At 43.3% G+C, this 19270-nt stretch overlaps 1 protein-coding gene across 1 annotated transcript; it reads right to left on the reverse strand.

Annotated features, from left to right (window-relative positions):
* Positions 1–543: 543 nt before the first annotated feature.
* On the reverse strand, positions 544–3296 carry cited4b (Cbp/p300-interacting transactivator, with Glu/Asp-rich carboxy-terminal domain, 4b). Its single transcript, XM_061777283.1, has 2 exons — positions 2872–3296; positions 544–2353 (listed from the first exon to the last, which is right to left on the reverse strand). Exon 2 carries the CDS (start codon positions 2346–2348, stop codon positions 1611–1613), a length of 738 nt encoding a protein of 245 aa, XP_061633267.1. The 5' UTR covers positions 2349–2353; positions 2872–3296; the 3' UTR covers positions 544–1610.
* Between the last annotated feature and the right edge of the window lie 15974 nt (positions 3297–19270).

Consider the following 19270-nt stretch of genomic DNA (forward strand, 5'->3'; position numbering starts at 1 on the left):
TTAGGTCCCAAAATTGAAAAGAAAAAAAAATGTAAAAGGCTGCAGCCCACAACATCAGTGATTGACTTGACATTTCTCACACAGATGTATTGCTACAAAAAAGAATTGCCGCGATTTTACAATATTGGGGCACTGTAAAGCGCCAAAATGACAAAATTGAAAATGCAGAACCTGTTGCGCATTAAGTCTGATTGACTTGAAATGTATCACAAATCCTCTTTGGATCGGATAATTTTATTAGCTGTCAACCCCCAAAAATTATAACTTTTTAAAGGCCGCAACCCCCAAAGTTCCCTTGAGATTTCTTACACAATTGTCCATCTTCTACATACAAATCCGACAACTATTGAGCCCCAAAATTAGAAAACGCAGTTTAGCATGGATTACACTTTAAAAAGTTACGGGACAGGCTTTTTACCAGCCCGTAAAATTCATTGACTCCATAAATTTCGCTTGACGTAATTCGCAAAACATGCTAGCATTATGAAAGAGTGAATTCTCACTACATTTTAATGACAACATCTTTGGAAGAATTCTGACCCATTATCGTTATCAGTTTAATTGGATATATGAAAAACTGTAAACAAACAAAAGCCACGCCAGTAAGAATACAACACTCATCTCCTAGTGGCCTTTTCTCAGCCATGTCAAACAATTGCATAACTTTAAGCGCACACCTCAAACATAAATATTGTATCATGTTTCCATGGCAGAAGAAAGCGACGCGTCTCTTCACCCACAGGTTAAACCTCAGCATTTAGCTCGGGCCCGGGGGAGGGCGACAGCGGGTGGTTGCTTGGTGGGGGAGTGAGAGGCTATGCAATGAATGGAAAAGCAGGCCACACTTCTATCCAGGCCATCTTTATTGATCCTCAAAACCTTTCACAAAGACCTTCCCTCTCTCCTTTCAAAATCTCATCCACCAAAAAAGGGACTATAAACAACCAATAATAATAAATAAGAATCTGCGTGATTAAGGCGGTTCTACGTCTCCATGAGAACACAAAACAGTGTGGACATGTCAAGAGTTATACAGCTTCATACAGTACAAGCAGTTGATTTTTGAGAACAGCACATCTAAAAAAAAAAAAAAAAAAGAATTCAAACTCTTTCAAAAGGTGGACAATGCCTTGTCAAATTAAGGCTTCTTTTTGGAACTTCTGAGCTTATTTTTAATACCAAGATGGAGGATGATGAGGGGGACCGTAATAATTAACGTAAAATCATGAAAAATCACTTTCCCCGGGAGGTGGTAGTTCTCTTTGTCCGATTATAAATAAATACACCTTGGAGGAAACACAGTGTTATTGTTCAGAGTGGCTTTGTGATTTTTTTTTAAAAATTTTTTTTAATTTTTTTTTTAAAACATTCATGTCCAGGAAGTGGGGAAGTGAGACGAGACTTCCGAAGGTCGGCCGAGCCCTCCCACCCTGTAGACCACGAGGACCGCCAGAGTTCTCCTTCCGCGCACCCGGCGCCGTGACTCCTCGGCTCGGTGGTCCTAAAAAAAGAGATGAGCACACCGTCCATGTATTTGTCCCATTGGTCCAGGCTAGTTGGGTCGTTTGGGGAAGGGCAGGGGGTAGGTGTGGGGGGTGGGGCGGGTCCTCTCAGCAGCTAACCGTGCTGGGCTGCTGTTTGCTCACAAAGTCTGAGATGAAGTCAAACTCGTTCTGGCCCAGGAAGAGTTCGGGCAGCTCCTGGACCCGGTCCAGACCCAGCTCCATGACCAGCGAGGTGAGCGCCTCCTCGTCGATCATGTCCGCGTCCATGCCATTCAGCGCCAGCGCCGGGCCCGCCATGTGCTGCATGTTGGCCAGCTGGGCCGGGTTCATGCGGTACTGATTGGCGGGGCCGCCCATGTGGCCCCCTACGCCGCCACCCATGGGACCCAGCGGATGTCCGTGATACTGCGTGTTGAGTTTTTGGAGCTGCATGCTGGCCATGAGCTGCTGAGATGTTAGGCCTCCGTTCATGAACTGGCTCTGTTGGGCTTGGTGTTGCTGTTGTTGCTGGACCTGGTGCTGCTGCTGTTGTTGTTGGGCCTGGTGCATGTGATGCTGCTGCCCGTTATACATCATCTGGTGGTGGTGCCCCATTTGGGCGCCGTTCATCTGTCCGCTCATGGGCCCGCCGGGGGGCACCATGCCCTGCCGTTGACGCATCTCCATGCCGGCCTGGGCACCTCCGTAGTGCATCATCTGGCCGCCGGGCATGGCCCGCATGGCCGACGTCTGCTGGCCGTGCGGCGGGTGGCCCGCCTGCAGGCCGTTCATGCCCATTCGGTAACCGTGGAGACCGGCGCCGGCCGAACCGTGATTCATGGGCATCATGAGGTGGTCTGCCATGCCTCCTGTGTGGATAATGAGGGGTACAGATTTGGGTGTTAAGATGCCCACTTTGCACACCGGCCCTTCACCTTGCACCACTCATTTTGCATTTTTAAACTAGTGTGTTCGTCCTCCTCTCGTGGTGGAAATAACGTCGTCTTTCAAACGCGTGGCAAAGTCACAATAAGAACAATAACCGCCGCAATTGCCTTTTAAAATGGCTTCAGTGTCCAATTCAACGCAATAGAGCAGCAGGAGGAGGGCACGCACGCGCACACGCACGCACACACACGGACACATTTTTACGCACGCAAGGTTGCAACAAAGAACACGGACATCATGCAACGCACGGCGCGTCTCAATTCGGAGCCATCTCAACGCGGAATCGTCACAATCAGCTTTTTAACGGCGCCTTTCACAGAAACGAGTTAACAATGGAGCGACGGCGAAGAGGAGAGGAGACATGCGCGCGCACACTGAGACGAAAACCGAACATTCAAGCTTCCAGTTCACTACAACAGAAACAATGTGCACCACGTACCGTGTTCAGCTCCACCGAAGGAAGCGGGAGGGGGGTGGGGGGGGGGGGGAAAAAAAAAAAAAAAAAAAAGGAAAAGTTACTCCGCTCAAGGCTTGGTCCGGTCCGGTGGTCCGCTGCGGTGAGGAAGGAGAGGGAGGGAGAGGAGGGAGGTAGAGAGGGGGGCGCTCAGTGCGTGGAGTCCGCGGGGCCGCGCGTCATTGCCGGGTGAGGTGCGCACAAAGACTGAAGCGTCAGATCTTGAAGCGACTGCCTATTTTCTGGGTCAACTCCGGGATTATGCACATCTAAAAAGCTCCCGAGGAAGGAAGGCGGTCTTCTCCGCGGAGGGAGGAGGGGAAGGGGGCAGAGGCACGGGGGCCCGCCTCCTCCTGCTTCCTATTGGTCCATTAGTGTAATTGTGCAGGGGCGTAGCGGAGAAAAGAAAAGGGCAGTCTTGAGAGCGGTGACACTGGAAATCTATTTAAATACTCTCCTCCCCTGCTGTGTTTTACGCTTCCCAAAAAAAAAAAAAAAAAAAGACACCTTGTTCAGACAGATACTGTATGCTATCATAATGTCCTATAATTCAATACTTGTACTCCGTTATGTTCTTCCACTGCTGGATTGATAGATGGACAGACAGTTCCCAAAGGAGTCGGTCGGGGATAGACACAGCTGAATGCACTGTAAAGGCATTTTGTGTCAATGCCTCATCGATCTTGTCTGTCTGTTTATCTAGCTACCTACAAATAGACGTTCACACAACAGTGTTCAATCAAGTTTCGCATTAAGAAATGATTCATTCCAAATATTATTAGTATCATCATCAGCAAGTATATTGTATTTGTACAGCCTTTATCACAGCGATGACTCACAAAGTGCTTTACATGTTAAAGTACATACACACGAAAATATAAAAAACTCTGACATCGCCGTCCGTGCCTTTATCCAGTCCCTCACCAAAACTTTAATGGCCACTACTTTTACACAATGCTGTATAGTCGCTCTTACCATTATTGGCACTCCTTCATTATTTGCATAACCTGTATAACATCTTCAGAAATAAATGGAAATGTATCAAACTTATATCATCAGGATCTTTTAATTGGAGGCCCAAAGAAAGGTAACAAAGAGAAGTGTTTGTTTTTTTTTCCAGCTGTTGTAATTTCAAAGAAAAATCCAGAAGACAGCATGTGCAGCAGTATTGGTACCGCTCCTTAATATTTGGTTACACACCCTGTGGTCGCAATGACAGCCTCCAAACATTTCCTGTATCCATCTATAAGCTTGTTGCACTTCTCAACTGGTATTTTCTCCCATTCTTCCTTTGCAATTTGTTCAAGCTTTTGAACATTTGCAGGGATCTTTTCCCCAATGGCAGATTTCAGCTCCCCCCAAAGATTCTCAATTGGATTGAGATCAGGACTCATTTGCTGGCTATTTAAAATGGTCTTTTGCCCCCCCCCTTTTCAACCATTCCGCTGTGCTTTTAGATATGGGCTTTGGGTATTTGTCTTGATGGAGGACCCATGATGTGTACCTTAAAGTTTACTTACACTAGGTAAGACATTTCGCTCTAAAATCTCTTGATCATTTTCTGATTTCATGATACCTGTGATACAGTCAAGGCCTCCAGTACCAGATTCGGCAAAGCATACACAGCATTATGGATCTTTTCCTTAAAGGCTTTATTGCGCCGTCTATAATCATACTGTTTGTGTGCTTTGCTTAAAAGCTCTATTTTTGTTTCATCTGTCCATAAAATATTGTTCGTCATTTGCTCTTTTGTATCAAACACAAGTTGTTGTTTCACTTGATTCATTTTCTTGGAAATATTCCAAATTTTGTACTTAAACTTCATGGGTGGCAATAAGGGTGAGCACAACTGTCGCTCACAAAAAGCCTGTAGGATGATAGCTGAGGTTAAATTTCCTATTGGTGCATTTTTAGATAGCTAGATATAGACAAAATAGGATAGGATGTTTCGAGACAGTGAGGTATATACATGACTTCAATAAAGACAATCAAATTAAATTAGTCCATGTCTTCATGTAGTTATTGCTCACTCTCAATATGACCTTATCTTGTTGTTTTTGTAACCTAGATTCAAGCAGACAATTCTCATTTACAATGCCGAAAACGCAGTTTACATTGTAGTGTCTTATTCTCCCCCATCGACTTAATGCCAAAGCCTTTCTGCTGGAGTGTAAAGTAGCTGTTGTGATGTCATCAGACAGATTATTCGAGAGAGAGAGGGGGGGCCCCATAGGAAAAGGCCTTGCAGCCAGCTGACCTTTTTTATTTTATTTTGCGACAGAGAGACAGGATGCAACATAAGTGTAGAAAGGTGGCCATGAAGGAGGCAGCGGCCATTTAGGTGATTAAATGAGCCTGCCTTAAGTGCATGGATGAGGAATAAATGTGAATCCAATTGTGGGAATAAGGTCATTAAAATAACATGTTCATGTACTATATGTTTGTGCACGTCCACTTCTGGTTCATGTGACCTACCGAGTGGGTCCTTGTGAGGAGGGGAGCACAGAGGAATGTGCTATTCTAGGCCATGTAGCTACAGCTGTGCACTGATGTGCTTCGTGTGCTGACTATCGATGCGGCCCTGCACTCACCAGATGCACGTGTTGCCGATTGCCCACTTCAGGACAACGACCCCTTGCCTGCTATTGCAAATGAAACGAGCCCCCTGAGTGTATACGTGCGGGAGACGATCTATTGTTCGGGGAATTTGTCTGTAAATGACGAACAGTTGGCAGGCGTTTTGCCCGTGTTTGACATTGTCCGGGGTCACAGTATTAATAAGCCACCCCTAGGTAAGGAGCACTCTCCACTGAGAATGTCACCCAGCCAGTCAGTCAATGTAAATTGTACTCCCAGTGATTTTGGTTATTATCAAGAAAACCATGGAAAATGGATAGATATCAGCTCTTAAATTAAACATATGAGCTATTTTTGTTGTCATTATATTTGTCCAAACAAATGTAGCTGTGGCTGTAGGAGGCATTAAAAATGAACAAGAAACGGAAGAAACAAGGGTGGTCGAATATTTTTTTTCTCTGACTGTACAATAGTTAATTAGAAAAAGTGCTACATTACAGCTTTTTGTTAAAGGCGATAAGGTACATTTTGCGGAATTTTCAGGATTGTTGGGGTGGCCCACGGCCCTGCGTCCCACTTAAATAGATCCGCACCTGCCCGACGACTCACATTATGTTCAGTTTCAAAACGAGCAATCTGTAGTAAGCAGACAATCTTAAAGCAATATTTATTGATGAATCATCCATGTGATATGTTTACAAATTGGACCTTGACACGCAGCAGAAAGTGGAGAAAACCATTTTTGCTTCTGAAACTGAACTATTTTTACTCACCAGGGCTTATGAAGTGAAATGTTACTGTTTTAGTTGTAAATGGTGTCTGTGTCTTTGCATATCTAGAAAAGCTCTATATAACCCCCCCCCCCTTTCTTTTCTTTTTTTTTTCCGAATAGTAGTCATAGTAGTTAGCCTTTAGCCTTGTTTCTACTAAGTAGTCCGGTTTAGTATAGTATTTTTTTTATGCATTTGCATTGTAAAGGCCTCTTTATACTCCTGCGGTCGCGCTGCCGACAACACCCGCATTGCATCACGTGACCGACGAATGGGCCAGCACGGCCCCTTTGCGTAGCTTGACGCGCACACTGCAAAAATTGTTGCTGCGTGTCAAACGCCGCGGAGATCATCTCTCGTGATTGGTTCATTTTAATCACATGCAGTGATGACGTACTCAGCGTGCCCCTTGGTTCTACATACCAGCTACGCCGCCGCCTTCACGATCGATTTTGCAGCATAGTTAAACGTATCATCTGGTCATCTAGGTCCATTTGTTCTAGCAGACACTGTTCCACGGTCGCCATTGTTGTAGCTTTGTTCCTTGTTACGGAAAGAAAAGGAAAAACGGCTAAATGGCCAAAAAAATGCAGAGGAAGCTCCACCCTGTGGTGTCCTAGCCAATACCAGCCGTAGCGACACCCCCGACTTGGAGGTGAACTGCAGTACATTTTCAAAACTGCGCGCGTGCGTTGCGCTCGAGTATAAGGGCAAACTACACGCGGGACAGCCGCAGTGACGTCGGCGCGGTCGCCGTCCGCGCGAGTATAAAGAAGCCTTAATGCGTGCCAGACGATCTGACCAGAACAGTCCCACTTTTCAGTGCACTTGCATTGCGGGCCATGTCAAATATTATTTTTAGCTTTAAGCCCTACAGCCAAACATCGTGAAACAACAAACATTTGTATAAAACAGCAATGATCCTGCTTTGTGTATATTTCATAAATGTATCCTGCCCCCTGACTGTAGTCCAATATTTTTGGGGGCGGAGCCAACACAACGCACACATGCTCACAGCTGCCTTGAGCCATTTATTGATCCCTAACGTGTGAGCGAGCGAGCATGGGTGCTTGCAGGGAAGGTGGGGGTCATGTGACTGTGTTAATCAGAGCAGTTTGGTGCAAGTGGCACTTCCACTCTCCACTCAGTAGCGTAGACTGCTGGCTTGCGCCTCCCCGTGAGTCATGATGCTGCACTGAAAAGCGAGGGCTGCATTTCACGTCAACTCCGCTGGCGGCATATTTTCAGAAGACCAGGACGATGACGCTCTTGTAAATGCTCTCAAAATGAATAGATGACTCATCTATATTGACAGCAAGTGATGCGCAAATGGAAAACTGTGTTCGCCCCACGATGAGATTTAGGGTCTTAACACCTCAGACTGATATGCCAACCTACCTATGTAGCACTGAGAAAAATTGGATGACAATCGCTCTTTGAGCATATTAAGTGTTGATTACGTAAAAAGAGGGGCATCATGTCATCCGACAATTTGAGAAAAAAGGTACAGTATTGGGACAAAAAATTTAAATGAGTTGAAAGGTTTGTGGCGGCACGGTGAGATACTGGTTAGCACGTCTGCCTCACAGTTATGAGGACCCGGGTTCAAACCCGGTCTCGCCTACGTGGAGTTTGCATGTTCTCCCCGTGCCTGCGTGGGTTTTCTCCGGGTACTCCGGTTTCCTCCCACATTCCCAAAACATGCGTGGTAGGTTAATTGACAACTCTAAGTTGCCCGTATGTGTGAATGTGAGTTCACACATAAATGCTCAGTCTTATGCCATCTTAAAAATATAGCACTTGTGTTCTTCCTGTTACAGTGACTGTTCTGTTTCGACCAATCAAAGGATTGCAGTGGGTCTAGTTCTGCCCTTTATCCTTTCATTTTGGATCGAAAATGCTGTATGTTGCAATATTTTGAAAGTGGTTGTGGTATATATTTTCTATACACAATATCCAAATGCGTGAGTGCCAAAGGTGATACCCTTTATCTTTAGCCTCGTTTCCACCAAGTGTTATCGTTTGGTTCAGTTTGGCACAGTTTGGCACAGTAGTATTTTATGCATTTTCCATTGTAAGGGGTCTCAAAATAAATGACCCAAATTGTCAAATTTTCAGTATCCTTTCATAGGGCAAAAAGTCCCATTTAAAGAAATAAGTACTCTGCATTTGAAATTAATTGCGAGAACACTGCAACGTACTGTGTAAAGTTCATTTTCTTTATTTACTTAATTGGCAAATTACAAAAATGGTTGGTATGTTTTAAATGCCAAAAAGATTTTCATAACTGACATACAGGCCGAGTTGGAGATTTACCTTAACTGAACTATAGCATAGTGCTTGATGGAAGCAGGGATACATTTTCACACACATGACTGTGGAAACAGGAATCAATGCCTAGTCCTACACTGCATCTTCTTAAAACTATACCATTTGTGTCATTCTCATTCCCGTGACCATTTTCTGTCGACCAGCCAACAAACGGCAATATTTCTATCCTGCCCCTTTAAGTCCCCTATCCCTTTGGTTGGAACCCCAACAGAAGGAAGTCTGAAAAATGCTCTATTTTGCACTATTGTAAAAGTGGTTTGGGATAAATGACTTTCATATCCAATATCCCAATGGAAGTATGCCAAAAAGTGTTACCTTTACCTTCAGCCTTTTCCCTACTAAGAGGTCTGGTTTGGTTCAGTTTTTATTCTATTTCATTTTTGTTGTAAAGGTCCCCAAAACCAAAACATCCCACTTTTGAATATCCCTTTGTAGGGCTTCAGTACACTAGAGGGTTAGGTTAAAAAAAGAAAAGAAAAAAATGCTTGAATTGTCTGCTTTCTTCTGTTGTATAAGTGAATGGATTGAACGGGAAGAAAACAAACAGTGCCATTAAACTTAACTACTATGGATTAGAAGTTGTTAGTAGGTTTTGAGTTAATGTAATTTATTGAATTAATTGGCCAATTACACAATGGCAGCTATTGTATGACGCCAAGCTTTTCTTGCACCTGACACAGCAATGCGAGGAAGTCAGATCAGTGTACAATTGATACGAACCGTATGTTGCGGGCGAAATGAACACAATTGTAGTGCTTGGTAGAAACAAGGGTAAATTTAACATCATTTGCTAGTAGAAATGGGAATAAATTCTCAACACCGACGTTCACTCAACCCAACGGCCTGTGTCAGTTTCTATAAGCCTACCATCGTCATAGCAAAAGGATTGACATATACAGTATGACAAAAGCATACCGCGGGCAATTGATGCGTCAATTAACAGTGAATCTATTAGGTGTGTCCATATTTTACATACCAATAACATCAAACAAGAAACGCCGAGTTAGCTGCGGCTTTATTCTTGGTCTCGCCAAATCCATTATCGAGCACAAGTAATTACATGTGCTGCTTCACAGTTTTTCTGTAATGTGACTATAGAAGCGCAATTTTTATTTCGTTCCAGAGAAGGAACACAAATAATTAACTAAGAAAATGACAAAACACAATATTGTCTTTTTTTAATTTTATTTATTTATTTTTTTTATTTTTTTTAAGGAGTCATGTTTGAATCACGTAATTACGCACATGACAGTGGCTGGATTGGCATTGAAGGTCCAAGTTGTCAATTTACTGTCTTCATCAGTTTTTTTAAAAACTATTTACAGGTATTTGCCAGTGACCTATATCCAATATCTCTGTGTTTATTAAACACTTGAAACAAAACCTATGTATCCAAAATGCACGTACACAACTACATGAGTGTCAGCAAACAGAAACGAAGTAAATGCAGCTAACCTCAACATTACTTCACTGGCTACAATCAGCAATAATTTTCCTTATCTACTGTTCTATGTACTGTAGCCCTAATATGCCATACTTTTGCTATAATTTTGATTTATCGTGGATTTGTGGTTTGTGTATACCGTACATAATTTTTGAGTCACAAGCTGTCTCTTGTCGATTTTTTGTTTTTTTTACTGTGTCGCGAAAATGTTTGCTGCGAGCAAGGTTCAGATGTGCTGTCGCTCGATTTGAAGTGGAAAAAAAATGGAGCGATTAAGATACTGTAATGTCCTCGTATCAAGCCACAGTCGCCAATGTACTTTCAGCCGTTTACTCAATGTGACAAACAATTCAACGTACAAACACAAACTGAGAACACTCGCAAGGAGGTGCTGTGAGCCACAACTTATGCCAAGACGCTCATACGCAAACTAATCAGCCAATCCGACTTAAGCTCCTGATTTCACTCATTAGACCACGTCCCTTAAAGGCAGACACATACACGGATACTACAGTTTGTACAGTAATTACACTTTCAAAACTGATTTGCATTCTCTATAATTAAGTTTTTTCTCCAATACAGTGCTTTTTTTCTATCAAAAACACCACCAAAAATAGTGATGTTTTGTTGGGGGGGGATTGAAATGGATTAATGGCATTTCAATTCATGTTAATGGGGAAAATTTATTTGAGTTAGTGTTTCTCAGTGTCATCACCAACAACTGGCCTGGCATGCATATTACAGTTTTCACTTACAAAGTTGTCGTCTGTACCCAAAACTGTTTGAAAAAAACCCCCCAAAAAGTAACCAGTTTTCAATATATTATTTTATGTTAACATACCTTTACAAATCCAAGAGGAAGAGCTTTAGTGTTAAACTGGATGACATGCATGTTGATACCAAGTGACCGGGGGAAGCGTACTGCCACTTCCTGAAAGTCAATTGCTGTCATGTGCGTCAAAGCTACTGGCAGCTGTATTGCTTGTGGCATATGAAGCCCTGCCCGGACAGCGAGACTTGGTAAAGTTAATGTTCTGATATTGTTATCACTGCATGTGAACGATGTCCAAAGTGTCCCACGTGAAACCCAAAAGTCATGTGGCCTCTTCTCTTTGTGTTTGTTGAGAGAGAGAAGGGGGGGGGGGGGGGGGTTGTTATTGTTCTGGTTAAGGAGAGAGTCTCTATAAATACTCCCAAGGCTTCCTTCTCTCGAGCACCAATCAACAGTCAGCGTAGAGCTGAGCAGCTGAGCGAGGGCAATAAGCCTGAGTCAAGGCTGCTGGGGGAGGGAGCGTTGGAGGGGGGAGGGAGGTTCTGAGTCAAGCATACCTCGCTGGAACGTAGAACTGGGCAAGAGAGACTCTGCATTGGAGGCTGATGAGGTCGTGGGCTGAGTGAAAGTAAAATAAAACGGGGCGTCCGGGTTTGGGGTGGTCGGAATGTACCACTTAAGGAAGGAGTTTTCTGACACAACATTTGTGATTGTTCCACATTAGTGCGTACTCGCCTCCCTTTTATTGTAGTTTAAGCACTATATGGTGGTGTTTTTTCTACTTTCCACACTGAGAAAATAACAAAATACTGCATGTTATCATATAATAAATTGTGGGTGGGTTTTGGCCGACAGCATTTTCCACAACTAAAATTAAACTCAGCCCGCCTCAGGTTACAAGAAAAGTTGAAATATTGTTCCAACATATAAAACTAATACTATAGGGAACACAACGTGGTACTACAATGAAGGCACAGAAGTGTTTGAATGTCTGAAATGTTCCTGTACTCAATGCTCGAAAGTAGAATGAAAAGTCAGAGCACAGAAAATGAACCATGATATAGCGAGGGGACACTGTATAACGATAAACGCGTAGCTGCGGTGTAGGCTAGTTTTTATTTTATTTTTTATTTAATTGAACAATTGTGTAGCAGTTTGACCAATACTGGATTGGTTTCAGCTTTTAAAAAGATGAAGAATATACAATTATTTTTTATTTTTATTTATCTATTTTTTTTTAAATCTTATCCACACCTCATGGGAAAAGTTTAGCTACATGGTACCGGTCATGAGCATGGCCAATGCAACCAGGAAAACACATACAGTATGAACTTTACCTAGACACTGCCCGAAAACCTAGAATGGTAAATGAAATATCTTGAAACTGACAAAAGTAATAATAACCCAAAGTTCCCTGAAAACTAATTTCAAAAATTTGTGTCGGCTACTGTATTGCTTTTTGAATTGTGGCCCCACAGAATTCTAAAAAGAAAAAAAAAAACTGTCCTGAACAAAAATGATGCAACCCTAATCCTTTTTAAATGTTTTGTTGCAGAACCTTTTAAGGCAACCACTGAAGACTATTTTTGTAGTTCCCAATGAGACTAGCGCACCTGTCGACTGCATGTCTCAGCTCCTTCCACAGATGTTCAGTAGGGTTTCAATCAAGACTCAGTCTGATCTCGTCGCCATTCTTGGGTGTTTTTAGCTGCGTGTGTTGGGTCTTCATCTGGTTGCAAGACCCGTGACCAGTGACTGAGACCAAGCTTTCTGAGATTGGCTAGCACATTTTGCTCCAAAATACCTTGATAGTCATTAGATTTAATTATACCCAGAACACTGAGCACAGATTCAAGACACCCCTTATGGGAAAGCAGCCCCAGAACATATTGTAAACAAGCCTCCTTCATGTTTCACAGTGGGTACAGTGTTCTTTTCTTTGTAAGCTTAATTTTTGCATATCTAAATAGACAGCTGATGTAACTTTCCAAAAACCGCTCAAAAGATCTTGAAAAAAACATTTCTGTTTTGTCGATTTGCTTGGTGTAAAGTTCTATTAAACAGAACTGAGGCACATTTTGTGTGTGGTCACAAGGTTAGCTCAAGTTCAACAGGTCTACTCGCATGGCACGGCAAAAACACATCTAAAAATAAAGTCATTATCAGGGTGATGCAACAGTAAACAAACAAGAGTGATCTAGATTTAAATTTATTCAGGAAGTAATCCAAACAACACAAAGTCCACAACTTAATTAATTATTAGCAGACTACCGCTGATGTAGCCATCCATTTTCTTTACCACTTATCCTCACTCGGGTCCCCGGGCTGCTGGAGCCTATCCCAGCTATCTTCGGACGGGAGGCGGGGTACACGCTGAACCGGTCGCCAACCAATCGCAGGGCACACAGAAACAACCAACCATTCGCACTCACATTCACCCCTATGGGCAATTTAGAGTCGTCAATGAACCTACCATGCATGTTTTTGGGATGTGGGAGGAAACCGTAGTGCCCGGAGAAAACCCACCCAGGCAACAAACTCTTACACAGGCAGGGGCCAGGATTTGAACCCCGGTCCCCAGAACTGTGAGGCAGATGTGCTGACCAGTCAACCACGTGCCGCCGCTGAAGTATCATTTATTTTTATTTTTAAATGTGCAATAAGGGTTTTAAAAGCTTTAGTAAGCCTTTTGGATAAAAATGTCCAAATCTACGCAATATCCTCGTCTGAATGAGGAAATAGAATGCCCAACCACCTTCCCCTTATTGGCACCATATCAAAAACATTTTTATAAATATGTATGTGTCACTGAGGGTGACTTTTGGTGCAAACTGTGTGGGTTCAGTTCCCACTTAATGACGATATGAATGTGAGTGTGAATGGCCGTCTGTCTCTAGATGTACCCCGAGATTGATTGGCGACCATTTCGGGGTGTCGTCAGCCTATCTCCCAAAGTCAGCAACCCAGAACAGGCACAGAAAACGGATGCATAGATGGATGTACTGTTGCATTCGGACAACGTTTTGTGTTGTCCAGTCTAATGGCTTCCACCCAATTCAGCATGACAAAAACAATGTTACATACAGTACATACTAACCAGACCACATTTTCTCCTGAAAAAAGTCAGAAATCATTTGTGCAAATTCTAAAGGTTGGGCACTATATTACAGGCTTCGGGATTAAATGGTTAAATGGTTGTTAAATATTTGCTGAGCTACAATACTTCCAAATACGCCACCTGTGTTCTATTCGGAATTACTTTAACTGAGTGTCCAGCCATCATTTCCATCAGCTATTTCAAGTACACTACAACTCTGGCATTTTAATGACCAGGCCTAATCAGGTCTTTTCAGGTCTTAAATGAGTTAAAGATGTAAAAAAAAAATGCTTGGAATTTGTCTAATGCTGAGTGACAGCCATCCAAAAATGCAACTGCAAAAACCAATGGGGTGGTTTGAAATCTTCTTTAATCTGCAGCATAAACCCAGATGATGTACTTAATTATATAATGCAGGACTTTTACTGTATTTGCTCACTCTAGCCTGAAAACACAATCTTTTGAAGCCTGGCCTTAAAGCGCAAAGAGTGTTTCTAGAGACAACATTGCTACTTGATAATTAAACAATCACAGCGGACCAGTTGTGGCACATTGGCTAAACCGCTACTGCAATCATCACAGGCAAAAAGTAAAACACTAAACCCATACATATACAATTGGAAGAAAAAGTACGTGAACAAATGCATACGTTTTCCACTGAACTCACATGTTACATGTGGTGTTTAGCAAAAACATGGAAACATAATTGTGTAGTATTAGTTAAAGCAGTCTGTCTATTTTTAGACTTGGATAAAGATCAGATCATATTTTATGACCAACCTATGCAGAAATCCAGGTTATTCCAATGGATTCACATACTTTTTCCTGCAATTGTACTGTGTATACTGTACATTGTAATGGATGGTATTCATGAAACTGTTTTGAGTACAATTCAGGAGGAGAAGCAGTAGTTGCACTTTGTGTGATACTATAGAATGATACCGCCAACTTTTGGCATGGCATGCACAAGACAGCGCTCTCCGCTGGGACTTACCTTAGCCAATTATACAGTGACCACGAAGCCGGCTTTTTCCCGCCTTTTCACAGACTCGCTCTTGTGTGGAATGACGTGAAGGGGCCCTTATTCAGTAGTATCAGAGGCAGAACATCGCCAGTGTGTAAGCGGAGTGTGTTGTGTTGAAAGCAATCATGACTGTCATGGTGACCACGCATGTACAGTAATTATCTCAAAACATGGACCTGCAGTGACTGTGTTAACGGACATTTCAGACAAATTAATGTCCCACTTTGGTGAATTCTATCCAAAAGTAACTGGCAAAAAAAAAAACAACATTATGCTTCTGATGCTGTACTTTACGAGCAAGCCACTGTGAAAATGGCTTTTGACAACATTGTCATCTAGTTGGAAAGGAAAAAATTCCTGCTTTTCACTGTTATTGTACAAATGTATCCGAAATGTCACTTATATTCAAACTGCTGCCTCCCTTCAAAACCTCCCCTGTCCCTCCCCATTACATTTGAGGCGGAAATTCCCTCTTGCAACTGTTCAGTGGTTGTCAGTTAAAGCGCTATTGCAAGATATATTGGACTCCTTCCAACAGCATTGTGCCCAGATCCAAATCAATGGCTATAAAAAAAAGACACCAGAAGTTTCCTTTAGTTGGTTTCTTCACATATGCCCCTTTTCCATTGCACCGGTTCCAAACCCCCGCCCCCCCCCCCCCCCCCAACCCCCACCCCCAAACAGCCTGGTTCCGCCCTGTGTGGGCACTTTTCCATTACACTTTTTCAAGGCCAGGCGGTGACAATGACACCGTTCCTCAGAACCTCCTCCACCTGGTTCTAAAACATCACTGGAGATCACTGTCATCTGATTGGCCTACAAATGTAGCCGTTTCTTTCAGCACGGTGACTTGTCACGTTCACAATTATGGCATCTAAAGGCTGCCGCATACCGAGTGCCGCCGCCTAACCAGACTGAACTGTTGTGTAGTGTGTGGTTTGGCGACTGTTTTCATGAGTGGTCGATCAGTCTGCCTCTGGTTTTGCCACAATTCAAAATTTGAATCGCAACTTACAGCCAATCAAAACGCAAGTAAGCTTTCCCTCACTGGGAAAACACATTTCCAGGTTTCACAAGCCGCGTCACCTCAAGCCATATAAATAGTATCTAAAGCATCAAATATTGTGTTTTACACCAATACTCAACTATATAGGCCAGGGCAAGCGAGGCCAGGCCGTTCTGTAACTTGTAATGGAAAAGCGCCAATAGTGACTGTTTCTCTGTGTGTAAAGGTGTGAAAATGTCCTTCTTAAATCTTTTGCAATCTTTCACACGGCTTTCTCCGAAGGTTATCGTCGCCTCGGAGGAGAGGCAGTTCAAAGTTATACTCAGCTATTCCCCCCCATTTCTTTGTTACATCCTCCAATTTCCTCTGTCATTGTGTGTTTAGATGGGAGCTGTTTGAAACCTTGTTTGACTCCTTGTATCTGAAGCATTTGAAGCCCTTGAAAGGCTGATGGAAGAGTTGTTGCACAGCATTAAAGCTTTTCTATCGGCTACGAAAGTTGAGCCCAAGAAGGGAAGTCTGAGGCGTCAGATAACCGCTAAAATAACGTTACCCGCCACAGCCGAGAATTCCCTTTCCCCTTATCTCGATGCCGGAGGCATGATAAGTCGTCTTAGTGCCTGCAGGTGTTCACACACGCTGATGATGACTTAATGCAAACTATGCAAACACAACTGCAGCTCATGTTTCCAATCTTGCGCTGGTTACCGAGCAATGTTGGTCATTTACAGTCACAACCACAAGCCCCACCGCCTCCATATCCAGGCAACACCCTTCTTTAGTGTTACTTGCCCGGGGCATCATTGTCGACACACACACTAATCATGTCCCCTCCACTGCACTTCCTGCCTTAGAGCCACTGATGATGTTTCCAGTTACCTCGAGGAATGTGCACACAGCGCAGGAGAGAGTGGAGTGAGCGGACACCAAAACCGTCCGTCCGACTTGTCTAACTGGTACTTGTTAAGGAAGGAGGGAGTGGGAGAACATTGGCGACTGATGACAGAAAGAGTGACCTATTAATCATTCATCATATTCCCAGCGCTGTTAATGAGGTGACATGTCTTAAATAATTAGCAATGTGACTGGAGCATATTTCCATACAGCAGTAGCCCGAGGGCGTAAAGGGCATCCGGGACAACTGGGAAAAAGGGAGACGCGTTGTCGTGGAGGTTTGGTAGGAAATCATACAAAAAAGGGGCATTTCTAGTGTAACGGTTCACCTAGCCCAAAGCCTCATTCAAAACTCTGATCAGACTAAGCGGTAGAAAATTGGTGAATGGATTTTACAAAAAGGGAAGAAAATAAGAGTCACTGATGCTGTAGCGGTACCTTTGCCTGACTTTGGTGCAGGCAGCGTCGGTTCAGTTCCCACTCAGTGACGCTGTGAATGTGAGAGTGAATGGTTCTCTCTATGTGTGTGCTTAGTGGCTGACTGGCAACCTGTCCAGGGTGTAATCCGCCTTCCGCCCAAATTCAGCTGGGATAGGCTAAAACTGGGTTTTCACGACACTCTTTTATAGTATGAGTTACCCTTGAATCAAAAATGGTATGTTCCTATTGTCTTAGGTCATCCTACAAGAAACCAAGAAATGACTTGCAAATCTACTAAAAGATGCCCAAAAATAAAATGTAACACTCTATTTTGTTCTTTTGCTGTTTTGAGTCAAGGTGGAACCATTCCACAATCAAAAATGGTACGATCCCCATTGTCTTAAATCGTAATGCATAAACCAGGAAGTAGCCTGCTAAACAAAAATACTGCACTCTACAATGTTTTCCTCTTTTTTGACTGTTTACCCTTGCACTCTTATAAGTGGCATTGTATTCTATGTAATGACCATAACATTTATTCACTTTGAAAAGAGTAAAGCTTCTTCAGGAAACCCAAAATATGTCTGTCTACTAATTACAGTGCATTTTTTGTGCTAGTCCTACTAATTTCTTTTGTGATTAGGAACAAATTGAATATGGAATGCTCTAGGCATCAAAAGTAGTGGGCGTTTAAGTTGATCAACTGTCTTGTTTGGCGAGGCAGGCCAAGGGCTTGAAGGCTTTTCTAACACACGAGTCAACGGGGAAGCCCGGCGAGCCCCTTAGCCCCGACATGGGCCTATTCATCTCGCACAAAACACACAAAAGAGCCGACCATGAGCCACATTCTTGACATCCAACCTCATCACCCCACCACCCACCCACCCCAGGCCTTGAATGCCGCCCCTCCCCCCATGAGCGACTCACACCAGCGCGGGCCAGACAGAGGCGGCTTTGCAACACCGCTGAAGCCCGCTGGCTGGGCTGTGCTGTCCTGTACTGTTTGAGAGTTGTTTGTTGGAGGAAGGGTTGCATGCAGTGAAGGAGGAGGGGTGCGAAAGAGGGGGCAGGGATGTTTTCTCTTCTTTCAGCTAATTGACTCACAGATGTCAGGAGGAGTCGAGTTTGTGGTGGAGCCGGAGCACTCGGTGACACGCCTCTCAGCTTGCACGTGCACTCACATGTACCTACAGCCTGTTTGGCTTGCTTAGCACAGGACTTTGGTCGCATCTCTAAAAGCTTTGTTTATAGCCCTGTGTTGAAGGAAACGTAAGCGGTGTACATAAAAACCAACAATCTGGCTTAATTGGAGCATTTTTCAATCAAACGTACGATCAAAGTTGTCCAAGACCCAATTGCTGGATGTATCTGAAAGATTATCCTGATCAATCCTGTAATATGGGCTGTGTTCAGAGTGACTTTACCTCCCTGATCTGCTCATAAAACAGTCAGGGCCAACAATCAATAAATGTCAAACCTGTTCAATATTTACGTTCACAAATCCTTATATGTGTGGGTAACACCGAGTTTGTCCGGACTCCATGAGTGTGATGTGAAACGGAACAATAGTCAATCAGGAAATGACTTGAAGTCAGTCAAATAGAGGAGCGACTGGTTGTGTTGAGTGTTTCTATAAGGTATCTCACAAGTCATTCAACATAGTAAAAATTACAATGAGAAGCGTTTGCAACTGCAATGTACAGTGTTACCAGATCAGCAAACAGCTAGACTGCATTCTATTTCTTCTTGCACTACTTTTCTTTCCTCTTCTTTGTATATTCATACGTGTTAGTCAGTAGGGGTTCAAAGAACTAGTCAAATAGTCGATGTGTCGACTTTACCCCTCCGCAATGATCGTTATAACTTGCAGTCGATTAATCGTCCATCACGGATGCTTTGCTAAAATCAACAGGCGGTAGTTTGCGCAGCAAACTAGCAACGGTGCCTCAAGCATGTGGAAATATTTGATTACAAATGAGATGGGTAGCATGGTCACTTGTAAAATATGAACGTCTATCCTCAAATATAACAAAAGCACAAGTGCTGTGT

This window comes from Phyllopteryx taeniolatus, chromosome 6 (assembly GCF_024500385.1).
Source record: "Phyllopteryx taeniolatus isolate TA_2022b chromosome 6, UOR_Ptae_1.2, whole genome shotgun sequence".
NCBI lineage: Eukaryota > Metazoa > Chordata > Actinopteri > Syngnathiformes > Syngnathidae > Phyllopteryx > Phyllopteryx taeniolatus.